Source organism: Podarcis liolepis, assembly GCF_965112155.1.
Source record: "Podarcis liolepis genome assembly, chromosome: 11".
NCBI lineage: Eukaryota > Metazoa > Chordata > Lepidosauria > Squamata > Lacertidae > Podarcis > Podarcis liolepis.
This window is the reverse complement of record NC_139565.1, coordinates 22,881,517-22,896,720: the sequence shown is the minus strand read 5'-3', so window position 1 is coordinate 22,896,720 and position 15,204 is coordinate 22,881,517. Positions and strand designations below refer to the sequence as shown.

Genomic DNA, 15,204 nt, shown 5'->3' with positions numbered 1-15,204 from the left:
CACCCAGGGTTTACTGCTGCTGTACATTTGGAATAGAGCAGAGCAAATCTCCCTGGGAGCAATGGGAGTCAATGACACTCTGTCAGTTTCAGAGGGAACTGTACAAAAACAGAAAACAACAACACCATGGCTGCTTCGCTTTGAAACAGGTGTGAGGGAGGCATGGCTTCCTGCCAAAGGTGGGGTTTGCACGCAAAGCCTATCTCCTTTGCCTGTGCTGTTTCAAAGGAGGTGGATGTGGAAATGATACAGTTTGGGTATTACTTCTGAATATTTAGGTACAATACATTGCTTTGACTGTCAACAAGTACAACAATGCCAACAGCACCTACTCATCTCCACTAAAATTATCACACTGATCTATACAAATCAACTTGAAAACTGTATTTTGGGTTCCTCTGGAGGCAGCACCAGCTGTTGCTAAGACCTGCAGAATAATATGCAAATCCTAACAAATCACTTTATGGCCTAATGCTGATGACTAAATTATCTTGTTGAAAGAAAGCTATTAATTCAGATTAAGCCCTCCTTTTCATCACCATATTTTCCCACATTTATATGCAGATGGCATAAGCATAATTCACACAAATCAAAATGATGGGGGTAACAAATCAAGTTAATCAACTGAAAGTAAGAGCTGATTACCATTATATGATTTTCAGATGCTGAATTTCCCCCTGCAAGTCAGCGCGATGCCTACATACATATCCAAAATATTTTCTATGAATATGTAATACACAGAAACTGGCTACTGAAAAGAGTCGTGCTCTGAAAGGCAGGTTCCAAAGTGTTGCTGTATAGTTGCCCTGGTAAGCTAATCTTATTTGATACTTTATTCACATTGGTCACTAGTGTTCCTATGCAGGCAAGACTCCATGACCCAGCTGAATTTCCCAATTTCTGAAATAAAATTAAAGGGGAAATCCACTCTAAGCAAAACAGAACTCTGTATATATATGTAAACTTTACCTGTTTAACCGCTCAGTTTCCACTTCAAATTCTCGGATTTTGCTTTCAGAGATAGCAGATCCATGCGAGTAGAGGGTCTGGAAAATTTCTTGGATGTTGGAACAGTCTTGAAGAGAGTGGGCTAAGTGTTCTGCTACACTACTAGAAACCTGCAATGAAATGGGGTATTTATGGAAAACAGTTAGCGAACTCTATGCATGTTGTATTTCACAGATTTATCACCTGTAAAAAGTAGTTGTCAAAGTAATAAACAGGAAAAAACAAACACACTGGATGAAGGGTGGCATATAAATTTAATAAATAAATGACACTAAGCCATAAACCTTGGTTTACTAAACCATATACTGTAATATGCCAGTTGTGTACTAGTGCCCGCAGCCCAACCATGCCTGCATCACTCCTCAATTGGCATGTGGCTAAAGCAAAGTCCTTTACAGCATCCCAGAGCCATCAAATGGGAATCTTTTGTCACATTAAAATATCCACAAAGCAATATGGACGCTGGGTACTGTAACAAATGAAGCAGTCCAGAAAAGGGGCACTTCGAGCCTTCTTTAATATCCATGTGGGACTGACTTTTCTTAGTAATTAAAATATTTGTGGGTTTTATTTCTTTAAAAGTCACAGCAAAGGAGGTAACAAACAATGCGAGTGGAAGTGTGGTTTTGCCACAGACATTAAGGCTTCACTCTTAAGCCTGGGAATCACTGCTTGGGATCGGGATGCAAATTCGGTAACGAAGGAGACAAGGGCGACAAGGGAAAGAGCTAATCACAAGAGAACAGGAAAGGGTATAAGGGGGTCACCTGATTCTCATTAATTAATAATTTTCAGCAATAGACTGCTCTTCATTAGGAAAATCACAAAGTGTTTTACATTACATTCCTATTCTAGAACAGCAAATATTGTATGGACTGTTCTGAGGAGGCCTCAGAAAGGGTGCACACTGAGTGCTATTCAACTAAGTCATTCCTAGAGTAGATCCATTGAGATTTATAGATGTAAAGAACTTGAGGCCACTTGAGTAACTTGACTCTACTTGATTTTCATGGGTCAACTAAGCATGACCAGGAATAGATATCACCCATTATATCCACCAGGTACTTAAAAAGAAATGGGGCATCTGCTCATTTGCAAGAGAGTAAGTCTTAAATTTCTCATTTAAATTGTGTCACGAAAGTTCAGATTGAAGAACCTAAAAGCTCTTAGAAGTTCTTCCCTAACCAATCTCTCCTGATATGAACAATAGATTTGGGGAGGGGACTGTCCAAATGTATTGCTGTCCACACTTGTGTCAGATCACAGTGAACTGTTTACTTTGCCTTCGGATTTTTCCTCTGCTATTATGTGGTCCACATCTGCACAGGTGTCAGTTAACTGCTGTTATTCTCCGCCACATCTACATTGGTACCTCGGGTTAAGAACTTAATTTGTTCTGAAGTTTCGTTCTTAACCTGAAACTGTTCTTAACCTGAGGTACCACTTTAGCTAATGGGGCCTCCTGCTGCCACTGCCGCCGCCAAACAATTTCTGTTCTCATCAAGTTCTTAACCCGAGGTACTATTTTTGGGTTAGCGGAGTCTGTAACCTGAAGCGTCTGTAACCTGAAGCATCTGTAACCTGAAGGGTCTGTAACCCGAGGTACCACTGTATAGCCTTCTGAAGTTGCTTTGCAGAACCATGTGAAATGATGAACCACCATTCATGAATTGCTACTTTCAAGGAACCTTTTTGAGTTTTTGCATCAGTGTAATAAGGAAGTTGCAGCAGAAAAAATAGACTGCTTTCCTGTCTGTGACTCTGAGGTAAGAATTACAGAGAAAGAAGAATGAAGAAAAGGTGTGGCCGTGAACTTTCTTAGCTGCTAATGGTCATCAGCTTGATCAAACTGAAAAACCAAACTACTAACAGGAATCACTCTAGTAATAGTAAGTCAAGAGGGTTCCAATTTCCTCTATATTTATTTGAATGCTTATGCTTTGCTTTTCTGTAAAATAAAATCAAACCTGAGGTGGCTTACAAAGCACAACAAAATGAAAAATAATCCTGACATTAAAACAGAATCAACAACCAGGTGAATTATAAAATAATTAGTCTTTGGATACCAAGTAAAGCTTTGCTAGATACAATCTTCTTTCTAGTACGATCCTCTTTCTAGTGCACTTCCGTATAATAATGTTGTCCAAGCATCAAACAAAACCCCTAAGATGAGGACTAGAGATTTTGCTGCTTCATAAACAAATAATAGACAGTTGGAACAATAATGCAGTTATGAATGTTTTACACTGAAGTACTCTGCAAGAGATCAGAATTATTCTCTGGCATCAAGCTTAGGTTGTAAATCATCTTAATTTTCAGTTATTGCATGATATCCTTCTGATGTGGGTAGAATTATTTATGTGAGTGGGATTTTATCTTTATCCATAGGGTTGCTGTTGGGTTGTATTAGAACTGCAAAAATACAGCTCCCTCCCCACAAATTCATGCTGAGTCTCCTTAATAATATAATCTCCAGCTGTAAAAGCTGGTCATGGACTTCTGCCACAGAAACCAAATGCATGGCTTTGCATATTCCATGCACATGGTACAATAACAAGACACCCTTATGCTGCAACATGAAAATAAGTTCTGCTCTCTTTCCTCTCGAAAACAGAATTGTATCATGTGAATATAGGTACGCTTTCTTAATCTGCATAATTTAAAACCACTGTTAAAGAACAGGAAGCAGAATACAGTTGTGCCTTGGCTGCCGAACACCTTGGAACTCGTACATTTCGGTTCCCAAACGACCAAAAACCGGAAGTGAGTGTTTTGGTTTTTGAACAATTTTTGGAAGCTGAATGTTCAACGGGGCTTCCGATTGGCTGCAGGAGCTTCCTGCAGCCAATCAAAAGCCATGCTTTGGTTTTTGAATGTTTTGGAAGTCCAATGGACTTCAGGAACGAATTCTGTTCGACTTCCAGGGTACGACTGTACACAAATAAACCGACAGTTTTCACAATGGAGGGGTGCAAGCAGTGGGGTTCCCCAAGGACCAGTATTGGGAACTGGGCTTTCTAACTTGTTCACAAATGACCTGCTGCTGGCGGGGTGAGGTTTCCAAGTTTGCCAACGGCACCCAATTGCTCAGGATGATTAAAACAAAATTGATTGTTAGGAGCTCCAAAGGTATCTCAGTAAACTGGGTGAATGGGCATTTAAAAAAGCAAATGCAATTCAATGTAAGCAAGGGTAAAGCAAAGCAGATTGGGGCAAAAAAAGAAAAGGAAAAGAAGAGGTTCTGAAATGGGACTGACTGATGAGGAAAGATCTTGGGGACAAGGCACACAGGTGAATGAAAATGTCAAGCCAGTATGCAGAAGCTGTGAAAAACACAAATTCCGTATTGGAGATCATTAGGAAAAGGGCCAGAAATAAAACTTCTGATATAATAATGCCACTATACAAGTTGATGGTGCAAATGCCCTTGGAATACTGTGTACAATTGGTTGTGACACCTTAAAAGGATATTGTAGAGCTTGAAAAGGTGCATCCAAACACCCCTATAAGAGTTGTTTTCTTTCTCTGTTATCATACTAGAACCCAGGATCATTCAGTAAGGCTGAATGTTGGATGTTTCAGGACAGACTTCATACAGCACCTAAAACTATGGAATTTGCCAACACAAGAGATGTAGCCACCAACTTGGATGGTTTTCAAAGGGGTCTAGACAAATTCATGACGATAAGGCTCTCAGTGGCTATAGTCACAATCACGATGTACAGTGGTACCTCGGGTTACATACGCTTCAGGTTACAGACTCCACTAACACAGAAGTAGTACCTCGGGTTAAGAACTTTGCTTCAGGATGAGAACAGAAATTGCGCAGTGGTGGCGCGGCAGCAACAGGAGGCCCCATTAGCTAAAGTGGTGCTTCAGGTTAAGAACAGTTTCAGGTTAAGAACGGACCTCTGGAACGAATTAAGTACCGTGGTGCCTCGCAAGACGAAATTAATCCATTCTGCGAGTCTCTTCGTCTTGCGGTTTTTTTGTCTTGCGAAGCACGGCTATTAGCAGCTTAGCGGCTATTAACGGCTTAGCGGCTTTAAGAAAAAGGAAACAAACTCGCAAGAAGTTTCGTCTTGCGAAGCAAGCCCATAGGGAAATTCGTCTTGCAGATTTTTCTCAAAAAACGGAAAACTCTTTCGTCTTGCGCGTTTTTCGTCTTGCGAGGCATTCATCTTGCGAGGTACCACTGTACGTAACCAGAGGTACCACTGTATTACCTCCAGAATACTAGTTGCTTGTGAGCACAAGTAGACAGTGCACTGTTGCAATCATGTCCTACTTGCAGGTTGGTCATTGTGAGTGCATTATCCTGAAGTATACAGGCCTTTGGTCTAATGCTAATGGGCACTTCTTGCTCAGATTTTCTTTATAAGATTACTTATATATCACCATCTCATGTAAGGCCATGTACAATATATACAAATCCTTATGGAAGGATAATATGTTTGTAGCATTTATGTTTTTTTCTGGGGATACTCAGTACCAGCAAACCGCCCCCCTCCCAGATATTAAAAGTGTGGCACTTATTGTAACAACTTCATGGCGAGTACAGGGACCGTTTTCCCCCTTAAAAGAAGATTATTTTAAATATATATTAATTCAATTTTTATACCACCCTTCATCCAAAGGTCACAAAGCAGTTCATGACATGAGCATAAATCCTAAGTGATCATTAGCACTCACCCCTATGCTGCTGATTTCAGATCCCAGGACAGGGCGGTCAGATGTTGAAGATTCCGATCTTGTCTTTGAGAGCTTTACTCGTTCAGCTATCTAAAAACGGGGGGGGAAAAACCCCACCGCAAATATTAGGTGTCGTATGTAGCTTTTGCACAGCTATGCAAATCCCTCCCCCTTCTTCACACATCCAGAAATTGTATGTTAAGTTGATTAATGTAAACTGGCATGTGTGTTGTGACTAACAGAGGCTTAAAATCCTTAGCACTTATCTCTCCCTGCAGCTCGAGTTTTCAGACTCACTTAGGATCCTTGTAAATTCCCCGGGCGCTCTGGCTCATGCCTACCAGTTAATTGCACGCCTGCACAGCAGCTGCGCACAGCAAAGGCTGCGTCTCCCAGATAATGAGAGGCACTGTGGCAATGTACAAGGACTCACCTTGGCAATGGGGATGTCATTACTGCTGCTGCTGGTGCTCAGTTCTCCAGTGCTAGGGTTAATGGGACGGTTGGCAGGAGTAAGACGGCCGGGACTTGATGGGCCAGTTGCCTGGACACTTTGTAAACGTGTCTGCAGTTCTCGAACCTGGAAGAACACACAATATTAAGGCAAAGTCATTTGTTTTCCTTTGCATTGGTCTGATGAGCAGTACTGGCTGCAGCAGCCAAATTCTGCTTTAGCCTGGGGTTATTGATTTATTTGTTGAAGGAAGAAAAGCTTGAAAAAGTTCTGAAGCAAAAGCTTTTCCATTGTGTCAGGGAACTGCCATCAGCTCAGAGGGGAGAGGTGGAAGAGCAGTTGTGTTACAGGGAGCCTCTGAAGATCTTGCAAAGCAGTTCTTCCTCTGGTGGGGAGGGAAACCCCGCCTCCAGTGGGGAAGGGGCGCAGGGATCAGAAGATGCTAGGGAGAGCCTCAACACCGAGCCTGAGCAAAGGGGAGGGGAGGCAAGTCCCCCTTTGCCAGCGCCCACGTTGCGCAGTAGGTAGGTTTGCACGCAGAGAGAGGAGAAGGATGGGGGTCACATGACTGTTATGCTGGGGAAGGTATAAGGACCGCCCACTCCCAGATTCTGCTAGTGACTGAGCAGACATGGACTTGAGACGCTCTGCACTGTAAGATAGTTTGTACAGATAATAAAGTCTGGAAAAGACGGGTTGGAATATTGCCTGTTTGCTCTCGAGCAACCACACCACCACCTGACACATTGGTTCTTCGGCTGCTACAAAGCAGTTTCTAGTACTACCAAGTTTTATGAAGCATGGACATATTTACTGAGAGCAATCTGTCTTTCTGGCCATATGAACACCTTTAGTTAGAGGTCAGATTCAATGAACACCACTGGAAGAAACACAAACAACGCATGCGGGGGGGAAAGCGGTGGATCTTGTTCACTTCTTATATGCTACCGAGCAAGATGAATAGTTAACTCTTGATGAAAGTTGCAGTGGTGAAAGGGGAGGAATAATTGTACTGGATCCCACAACTGTTATGTCCCCAGACTTCAGATGAGTAAAATGACATGGACTTAGGCACATATTATGTATAAGCAAATATACAGGTATGTGCCACAAGAATTAGCCTTATTTAGATATACATAAAAGCTGCGGATGTATGAATTCTTTTATATGAATTTATTTCAGCTGAAGATTCCTTCCAGACCACAAACCATTCCAGGATATTCCTCCCATCCACATTGCATCATTGCAAAAGCAACTTGGCAGAAAGACATGGTTAGGTAGGGGAGACTAATGAACCACGTAGAATCCATAGGTGTGCCTCTGGGATTATGGCCAGAGTTCTCAGAAATTGATTTATGCATTCAATTTAGCAAAATGAATGCTAAACGCAAGGAGGAGGAGGAAGAAGAGGAGGAGTTTGGACTCGATATCCCACCTTTCACTCCCCTTAAGGAGTCTCAAAGCGGCTAACGATCTCCTTTCCCTTCCTCCCCCACAACACTCTGTGAGGTGAGTGAGGCTGAGTCCAAGGTCACCCAGCAGCTGCATGTGGAGGAGCGGGGAAGCGAACCCGGTTCACCAGATTATGAGTTCCACCGCTCTTAACCACTACACCACACTGGCTCTCTAGCACTATCAGCTTCACTAGGATTAACAGGTGGCAGTTAAGAAGTTTCAGTTCTCACATAATGTGCATTTCTAGCTTAGAGTTCACTCTGTTTCCCATTTCCAAAATGGTTCCACGTGTGTCAAACTAGCTGCTAAATCAATCTCGGTGCTTGAAAACTCCAATGCACACTACAGAGAGCCTTCAAACCAGTGAAATGCTCACATGCACACAATGTTCTGCCCCAATGCAGGAAGACATTACAAATGAACCACACAGCTCCACATTTGAATGTGTTACATCCATGATCATCTGACCCCAAAACAATAATTTACTTCCAGAACAGATCAAATGATTGGGACAATAATGAGCTTAAAGAAACACAGTGCAGCCCAGTTCGCTCATCCTCTTCTCTTGCCGCGCACGAGAGAAGGAGGTGCCTGCAAAGAAAATCAGGGCATCATACAGATTAGAGACTTTTCCCCAGAATGTGACAAGCAAATGGATCCTCACTTTAATGGTGAGAGATAACTCACTACTCTGGTCAACTGCGGGGAGGAATAATTCTGAGTCAAGAAAAGTCTGACTGGAGGAGCCAATGTCAGTATGCAGGGCTGGTGGGAAGGAGAAGAGAAACTGATTTCAGGAGCTACTGATGAGGTGCCATGCTACCATCCTCCTGGCAGCAGGTAGAGTTGCACTAGGGTAGAGCAGAGGCAAGGATGGGGAGGGAGCAGCAGCGTGGTGCCACCCCACTGTGCCAGTCGCTGTTGGGTATTCATTCACAAAAGAGTTAACAAAATCTAAGATTAAAGTAACTTATTAAAAAAGCAAACACACTGTGCTTTATTTCATCATATCGAAGTGCAAACATACATAGGCAGGCAACCCATTTCCAGAAATGCCTACACAACAAAGCTCAAAACGATAATAAATCTAACCAATTTAGTGCAAACGCCGATAAGTAAATTGGAAGGTTCTTCTCAGCTACTAGGATAAATTGGCACCCCAAATTTCCATCTGTGAGCTGATTCAGACTATTTTCCCTAGCTTCATAAACCATGATTTATCCATCTGGAGGCAAGCGACAGGATCGAATGTTCCTCCCCACACCTCATAATGTGCCCCTGCGTTATAATCCTGGTTTATTCACCACAATTAAACCAGTATCCTGGTTCAGATAGAACAGGGAATTGTGGCTTAACACATGCCAGGAATTGAGCACTGAAGCTGGCGCATGAAGTGAGGAGGAGTAAGGTGAAAGAGGAGCAAGCACGATGCTGGTCCCTGAATTTATGGTTTAAGAAGTAGGGAAAGATATTTTGAACTGGCTCAATGACTCTGTGTTACAGGATACTGAGCTAATGGTCTGCATGTAATAAAGCAGTTTGAAATAATTATTTGTAGAGAAACATCCTAGGATGACCTCATTGCATTAAAAACCCAAAGTGATTGAAGTGTAAATAATTTATTTATACTTCAGAAGCTATAGTTGAAATGCAGCACTGCAGAGCAGCTAAATGCTAGAAACACAGCAAATTAGAAAAGGGTACCCAACAAATCAGTGAAGTAACTCAATACCCCCAAAGTTGCTGAACAACTGCATTGCTTTTATTATATGCAATTAAAAACAACAAAAAGGTATTAAAATAAAGCAGACATGACCTCAAAATGGCTTTAGGACTAGAAAAGGAAGGGGGGGGAGCTTGCAAATGACATTTTTTGATGCAAGATTATAAGCTTTGCCACGGACAAATACTTAAAGAAACAAATGGCCTTCTTCAGCACAGCAACTTGGGCCACAAGGGAAATCAAGAGCTCATTTTTCCTGCACCACTAGCATAGAAAATAAAAGAAGAAGAAAGGAAATAAACATGGAGTCTGAAGGGGAAATTTCCTTGAAAGTCAAACTGTTTATTGAAACACATAAATATCCCTTCCGATTATAGCTGTGGACAGAATAAAGAAGTGCAGTGAGCTATAGTCCCTAAACCCAGAGGAACTTAAGTAAAAATGAGTTGCTACATATATACATAAGTTGGCAGCTCATGAAGGACAGGATACTTAGAAGCTCTACTCCGAAAAGATAATACTAATATTTGAGCTATGTGTTACACTAAGTAGCCATATTTTAAAAGGATGCTTAGCACTATTCCTTCCTTCCCTTCTTCCAGCTTCATAGACTCTGACCCAGACTGGGAGAATGATGGGTACAAAGGGGGCTTAACCCAAAATTATTCCTCCTGGTTTCAATTCCCACCCAGAGCTGCTGTTTGCAGTAAAGCAACACCTTCAAGGGAAATAACACATGATTTGCGGCAGGAAAATGTCATGTGAAGGAAACCCCTTCCCCACAGTTCCAATCTAGACCAGACCTTCATGCAGCTGCTTTTTTCCTGAAAAACCATTACAGTGGTACTTCAGGTTACGAACTTAATTTGTTCCGGAGGTCCGTTCTTAACCCAAAACCGTTCTTAACCTAAGGCGTGCTTTCGCTAATGGGGCTTCCAACTGCACACAATTTCCATCCTCATCCTGGGTGAAAGTTTGTAACCCGAGGTACTACTTCCAGGTTAGCGGAGTTTGTAACCCGAGGTGTTTGTAACCTGAGGTACCACTGTAGTTGGTGCTAAGCACATGGATAAAAATTCACTCATGCTTAGTGTCATGTGCGACTTGTTCACATCACACCAACTGAAATTCCCTCCTCTGCACAACTGTTAAAGATGTTGCAGCCCTCTTCTTTGCTACTGGCTATTAGGGGCTCTTTCAGACAGGCGTTTCCCCCCAGTCCTACCTGGAGATTTCACGGCTGGAAAGTGGAAGCCACCCCTGTCAACATGCAAAACTTGTGCTCGGCCAGAGAGTTCTGGTCCTTCGCAAAGCAAGCTTTGGTATGTGGTTTGGGACCAGGATTTCAGAAGAGTCACTTCTGCCTTGTGACTCTGATGCTCCACCGGAAGCATCAGAAGTATTGCTTCACACTCCACTGGAGTACTGAATGGTTAGTATGCTAGCCTGGGTATTTTCAGGGGTGGCATCCAGGAGTCTTGATTGGCCCCCTTTTGATTTGTGTTTTGGTAAGTTGTCAAAAGGGACGCGGGTGGTGCTGTGGGTTAAACCACAGAGCCTAGGACTTGCCCATCAGAAGGTCGGAGGTTCGAATCCCCGCGACGGGGTGAGCTCCCGTTGCTCGGTCCCTGCTCCTGCCAACCTAGCAGTTTGAAAGCACGTCAAAGTGCAAGTAGATAAATAGGTACAGGTCCGGGGGGAAGGTAAACGGGGTTTCCGTGCGCTGCTCTGGTTCGCCAGAAGCGGCTTAGTCATGCTGGCCACATGACCCGGAAGCTGTACGCCAGCTCCCTCGGCCAATAAAGCGAGATGAGCGGCACAACCCCAGAGTCGGTCAGGACTGGATCTAATGGTCAGGGGTCCGTATACCTTTATGTTGTCAAAAACACAGTTTTGCCGAGCTTCCGGTTTGGTTGAGTTTTTCTCCTTTCTGTTATTTTAACAGGCTGCTGGTCTTAGTATGGTCCATTGGTTTTGATTTCCATATTGATGGTCATCATTTTAATTAAAGTTAGCAGCATTGGGTACCTTGTGAGGAGGAAAGTTGGGATATAAATATTTTAGTAAATGAGTTTAAGATATCTTTAAGTTATGTTTTCTGCAAATAGCACTTCTAGGGAAAAACTGATATTATATAGGGTAATTTTTGGTTAAACCCTTTTCTCATATACATCATGGAGCGAGTTTGGAGCCTACTTGGTTACTTTTTCTATTAAAAACAAAACAAAAAAAAAACAGACAATGCCAAGCATGTTTTTATCAAGAAACACCCAAGTGCTTTTATCGTTTTGTTCTTCTAATAATCAAAACACTAAAGATATTTGCAATTTCCCCTATTTTCAATGATTTATAAATCACTTTCACAGAAAACATAGGAAAATTTCTGTCTCCTTGCTATGAAGGTTTCATAACAGATGTCATCTCCATAATGGAATGAAAGGGAAACTCATTGTAAATCGTGCCAACAATTGCCACTGAATAGCAATATTCTGATATTCATTTGTACATGCGCACACACATATGGTAATCTGGATATATTTGGGGTGGCCGGAGTGGGGAAGGGAAGCTTGTTAAAATTTCAATGCTAAGTTAAAAGCCACTAACAACTTATCAAGCAGTGACTGCTAGCCATAATTATACACCATAAAACAACATTCATAACGGAAAGAAAAATATATGAGTAATATTCAAACCACACTTAGGGTGGAAAATCCTTTTTCAAGAAAGTTTAAAAATTGTAATCTAAGCAAATAATAAAACTACAGTATAGGGTGGGATTCACTTAATGAACGCCACCACTGGAAGCCCCTGCACAAGGACTTCCACTTGCAAAACAGGGTTCCCCCAATCCTGTGCCCCAAAATGGGCTCTGCAGGGGTTGTGATACCTCCCAGAATATAGGGGTGAGGAGAGAAGGATCACTCCACCTGGAAACATGCAACCATAGGAACTAGCTTTTAGGGGGCCAAGGTCTTTTGGCTGCCCCAATACATTATTTGAAGGCGGCAGGCACTGCCCAAGTCAATGGGGATTGCTATTCAAATGGCGTGCATGTGCCATGTTTTGTGACCAGTTATGCAGGGCGGGGGTTACCTGGGCACCCCCAATATTTTATTCCAACTGGCACCCTTGGCTGCAATGCTTGCCCAGATAGAACATCTTTCTTTCATACATAGCATGATGCTGAATTCCACCCATAGTGCAGGCAGTAAGGTAAAGGACCCCTGGACGGTTAAGTCCAGTCAAAGGTGACTATGGGGTTGTGGCACGCATCTTGCTTTCAGGCCGAGGGAGCAGGCGTTTGTCCACAGACAGCTTTCCAGGCCATGTGGCCAGCATGACTTAACCATGACTTAACTTCCTGCCGGAGTGTTACCTATTTATCTACTTGCACTTGCGTGCTTTCAAACTGCTAGGTTGGCAGTAGCTGGGACAGAGCAACGTGAGCTCATCCCATCACGGGGATTTGAACCACCAACCTTCTGATCGGCGGGCCCAAGAGGCTCAGTGGTTTAGACAACAGCACCACCCGCGTCCCTTACCTTTACCTACTGGGAGTACTGTTGTTCCTCACTGGGGCTGGGAGAGAGAGGGAGAGAGGGAGCTCATGGATCTAAAGCAGCAAATGTCACTGCAGCTGGCCCAATGTGTTGGTGAGAAAGTGGAAGTGATTAGGGAGGCAAGAGAGAGGTATTGCAGGCCAGGGTAGAGAGTAAGGAGCTGAAGAAGGCAAGCGGATCTCCTGAAGGAGCACAAAGAACACTTCCCCTGAGGCTCTGGAGGCTGTGTCACCTCTGTGAGGCCAAGCCAGCGGCAGACTTTCTATCTGTGTCAGCAGGAGCCTGACTGTGGCCTTGTTCACACGCAACTCTAAGCCAAAATTCAAGAGAGATGAAATGGAAGAAATGAAGTGACAGCAGATCATATACATAAGGCAAGTCAGTGGTGGTTCAGGAAGTAGCTTGCTGGCTCAGAAGAGTGAGTAAACATTCTGATATATTAAATAAAAGAGTGGAACATTGCAAGAACAAGGGGTGGTGGGAAACAAGGTGAAACATCCATGGCCAACAGTACAGCTCTGAACTATGCAGACAGGAGATTTAAGGTCCACTTGTAGGTGGTGGTGGGGAAACCCACTGGTTTAGCGCACCATTTGTTAAAACCATTTGCAAGCGGTTTCTTCAGTTCAGAACTTCAAGGCTGGGGGGGGGGACCTACTGCGAAGGAAGGTTGAGGAGCCGTGTAGGTTAAAGGAGGGCAGAGGAGGGAGCATGGCCCAATTAAAAGAGGAATGCCACTGCAAGGGAGGGATAAAAAGCCTACAGGGAGGAATCAAGAGAAGGAAAGCATAAGTCTGGCTGCAGGGCTGGAGAAAAGAGAAATGATTTCTCTCCGCATAAATTTATGTTGCTGCTAAGAACTTTTTTTTTAAGGCAGTTCACATTTTCCGTGCCAAGAAAAGGTAGCTGGGGAATGAATGGAGGGGGTGTTTTGCACATCTAATAATCCATCAAATCTAAAAAAGAATTTGAGGAGAAAAATGTTTGTGGACAAAAGGAGGACATGGTAAAGAGATTACCCAGTTTATGGGCTTGCAAAAGAACAGAATAAAGAAAAATGGGAAATCTTAAGACTAGACAGCTACAAACACGGGATTCTTACTTAGTTCCGGCATTAGCAACCTGCCACATGAGCACGTCTAAGGAGGGTATGTCTTATTCATAGCAACCTTGGAGATGACTTAGGCCCATTTTGGAGTATTGGCAACACCTACATGATTCTTCGTAGGCATCATGTGAAGAAACTGATTAAATGAACTGGGACTTCCACATGGAATCCTTGCATGGGGCTGCCATGATTGCACATTTTGCAGCAGTTGTGCATACAGGCTATGTAGGGAACCACTGGTTCATACTATCAGGACACCCATGTGTGCACACACACCTCCCACCCAACTGTCAAACCTGTGCGCTCCTGCTGGTGACAACATGAGGTTTGCCAAGCAAGTGCTTGGGCCTCAGAACACTTCCAGGTCATTCTTAACTGTTCATCAGGCTAAAGAAGAAGAAGAAGAAGAAGAGTTTGGATTTGATATCCCGCTTTATCACTACCCTAAGGAGTCTCAAAGCAGCTAACAATCTCCTTTCTCTCCCTCCCCCACAACAAACACTCTGTGAGGTGAGTGGGGCTGAGAGACTTCAGAGAAGTGTGACTGGCCCAAGGTCACCCAGCAGCTGCATGTGGAGGAGCGGAGACGCGAACCCATTTCACCAGATTACGAGACTACCGCTCTTAACTACTACACCACACTGGCTCTAAACACAGAAACACTCCACACTGCTGCCTATGGTTGCCGCCATGGAATTCTTTCTCCAATGAGATTCACCAAAGCCCAACCAAGCATATCGCAGTGGCATAAGAAGGCGTTGTCATCTGGGTCAGTAGCTAGGGTTTGTTTTGTAGTATACTTAGCATTGCCTCGGTGAACATCACGCTGAAATAGGTCCTTCCATCTAAGACTATGGCAGGATGCATTAATGGTTTGCTGTCTTTTTTAAAGAAATATGCTATTTAATTACAGACAAAAACCATCTCCCTGGGCAGAGAATGGCAATCGCCTGCAATGCAGGAATCTCAACTAAAGCGTCCATGATAGATGGTCATCCAATCTCTGCTTAAAAATCTCCAATGAAGCAGTGTCCACCACTTAAATGTTGTGACCCCCACACCCACATCCCACCAAGGTGATCCAAAAGTATAACATGGTAAATTGTATCTAAATATAATGTAAAACATGACTCTTAAATTCATATGACTTTCAGTGTTTAAGTATGCAGTTGAAAAACTACACGCTAAACATCAGGTATTCTAC

The 15,204-nt window shown here is 43.2% G+C and overlaps 1 protein-coding gene across 6 annotated transcripts in view; it reads right to left on the bottom strand.

Moving 5' to 3' along the window:
- The window catches only part of MCC (MCC regulator of WNT signaling pathway), a 217,293-nt gene that overhangs the window by 27,162 nt on the left and 174,927 nt on the right, over positions 1-15,204 (bottom strand). For all 6 annotated transcript variants that reach the window (XR_014516816.1, XM_083464429.1, XM_083464433.1 and 3 more), the window contains 3 exons: positions 6,134-6,280; positions 5,701-5,790; positions 970-1,118 (listed from right to left, as the gene is read on the bottom strand). Coding sequence is in view for 5 of the 6 variants with exons in the window: in XM_083464429.1 (XP_083320555.1) it covers positions 970-1,118; positions 5,701-5,790; positions 6,134-6,280 (386 nt within the window). In the remaining variant the exon portion in view is untranslated. The remainder of the gene's footprint in view (positions 1-969; positions 1,119-5,700; positions 5,791-6,133; positions 6,281-15,204) is intronic.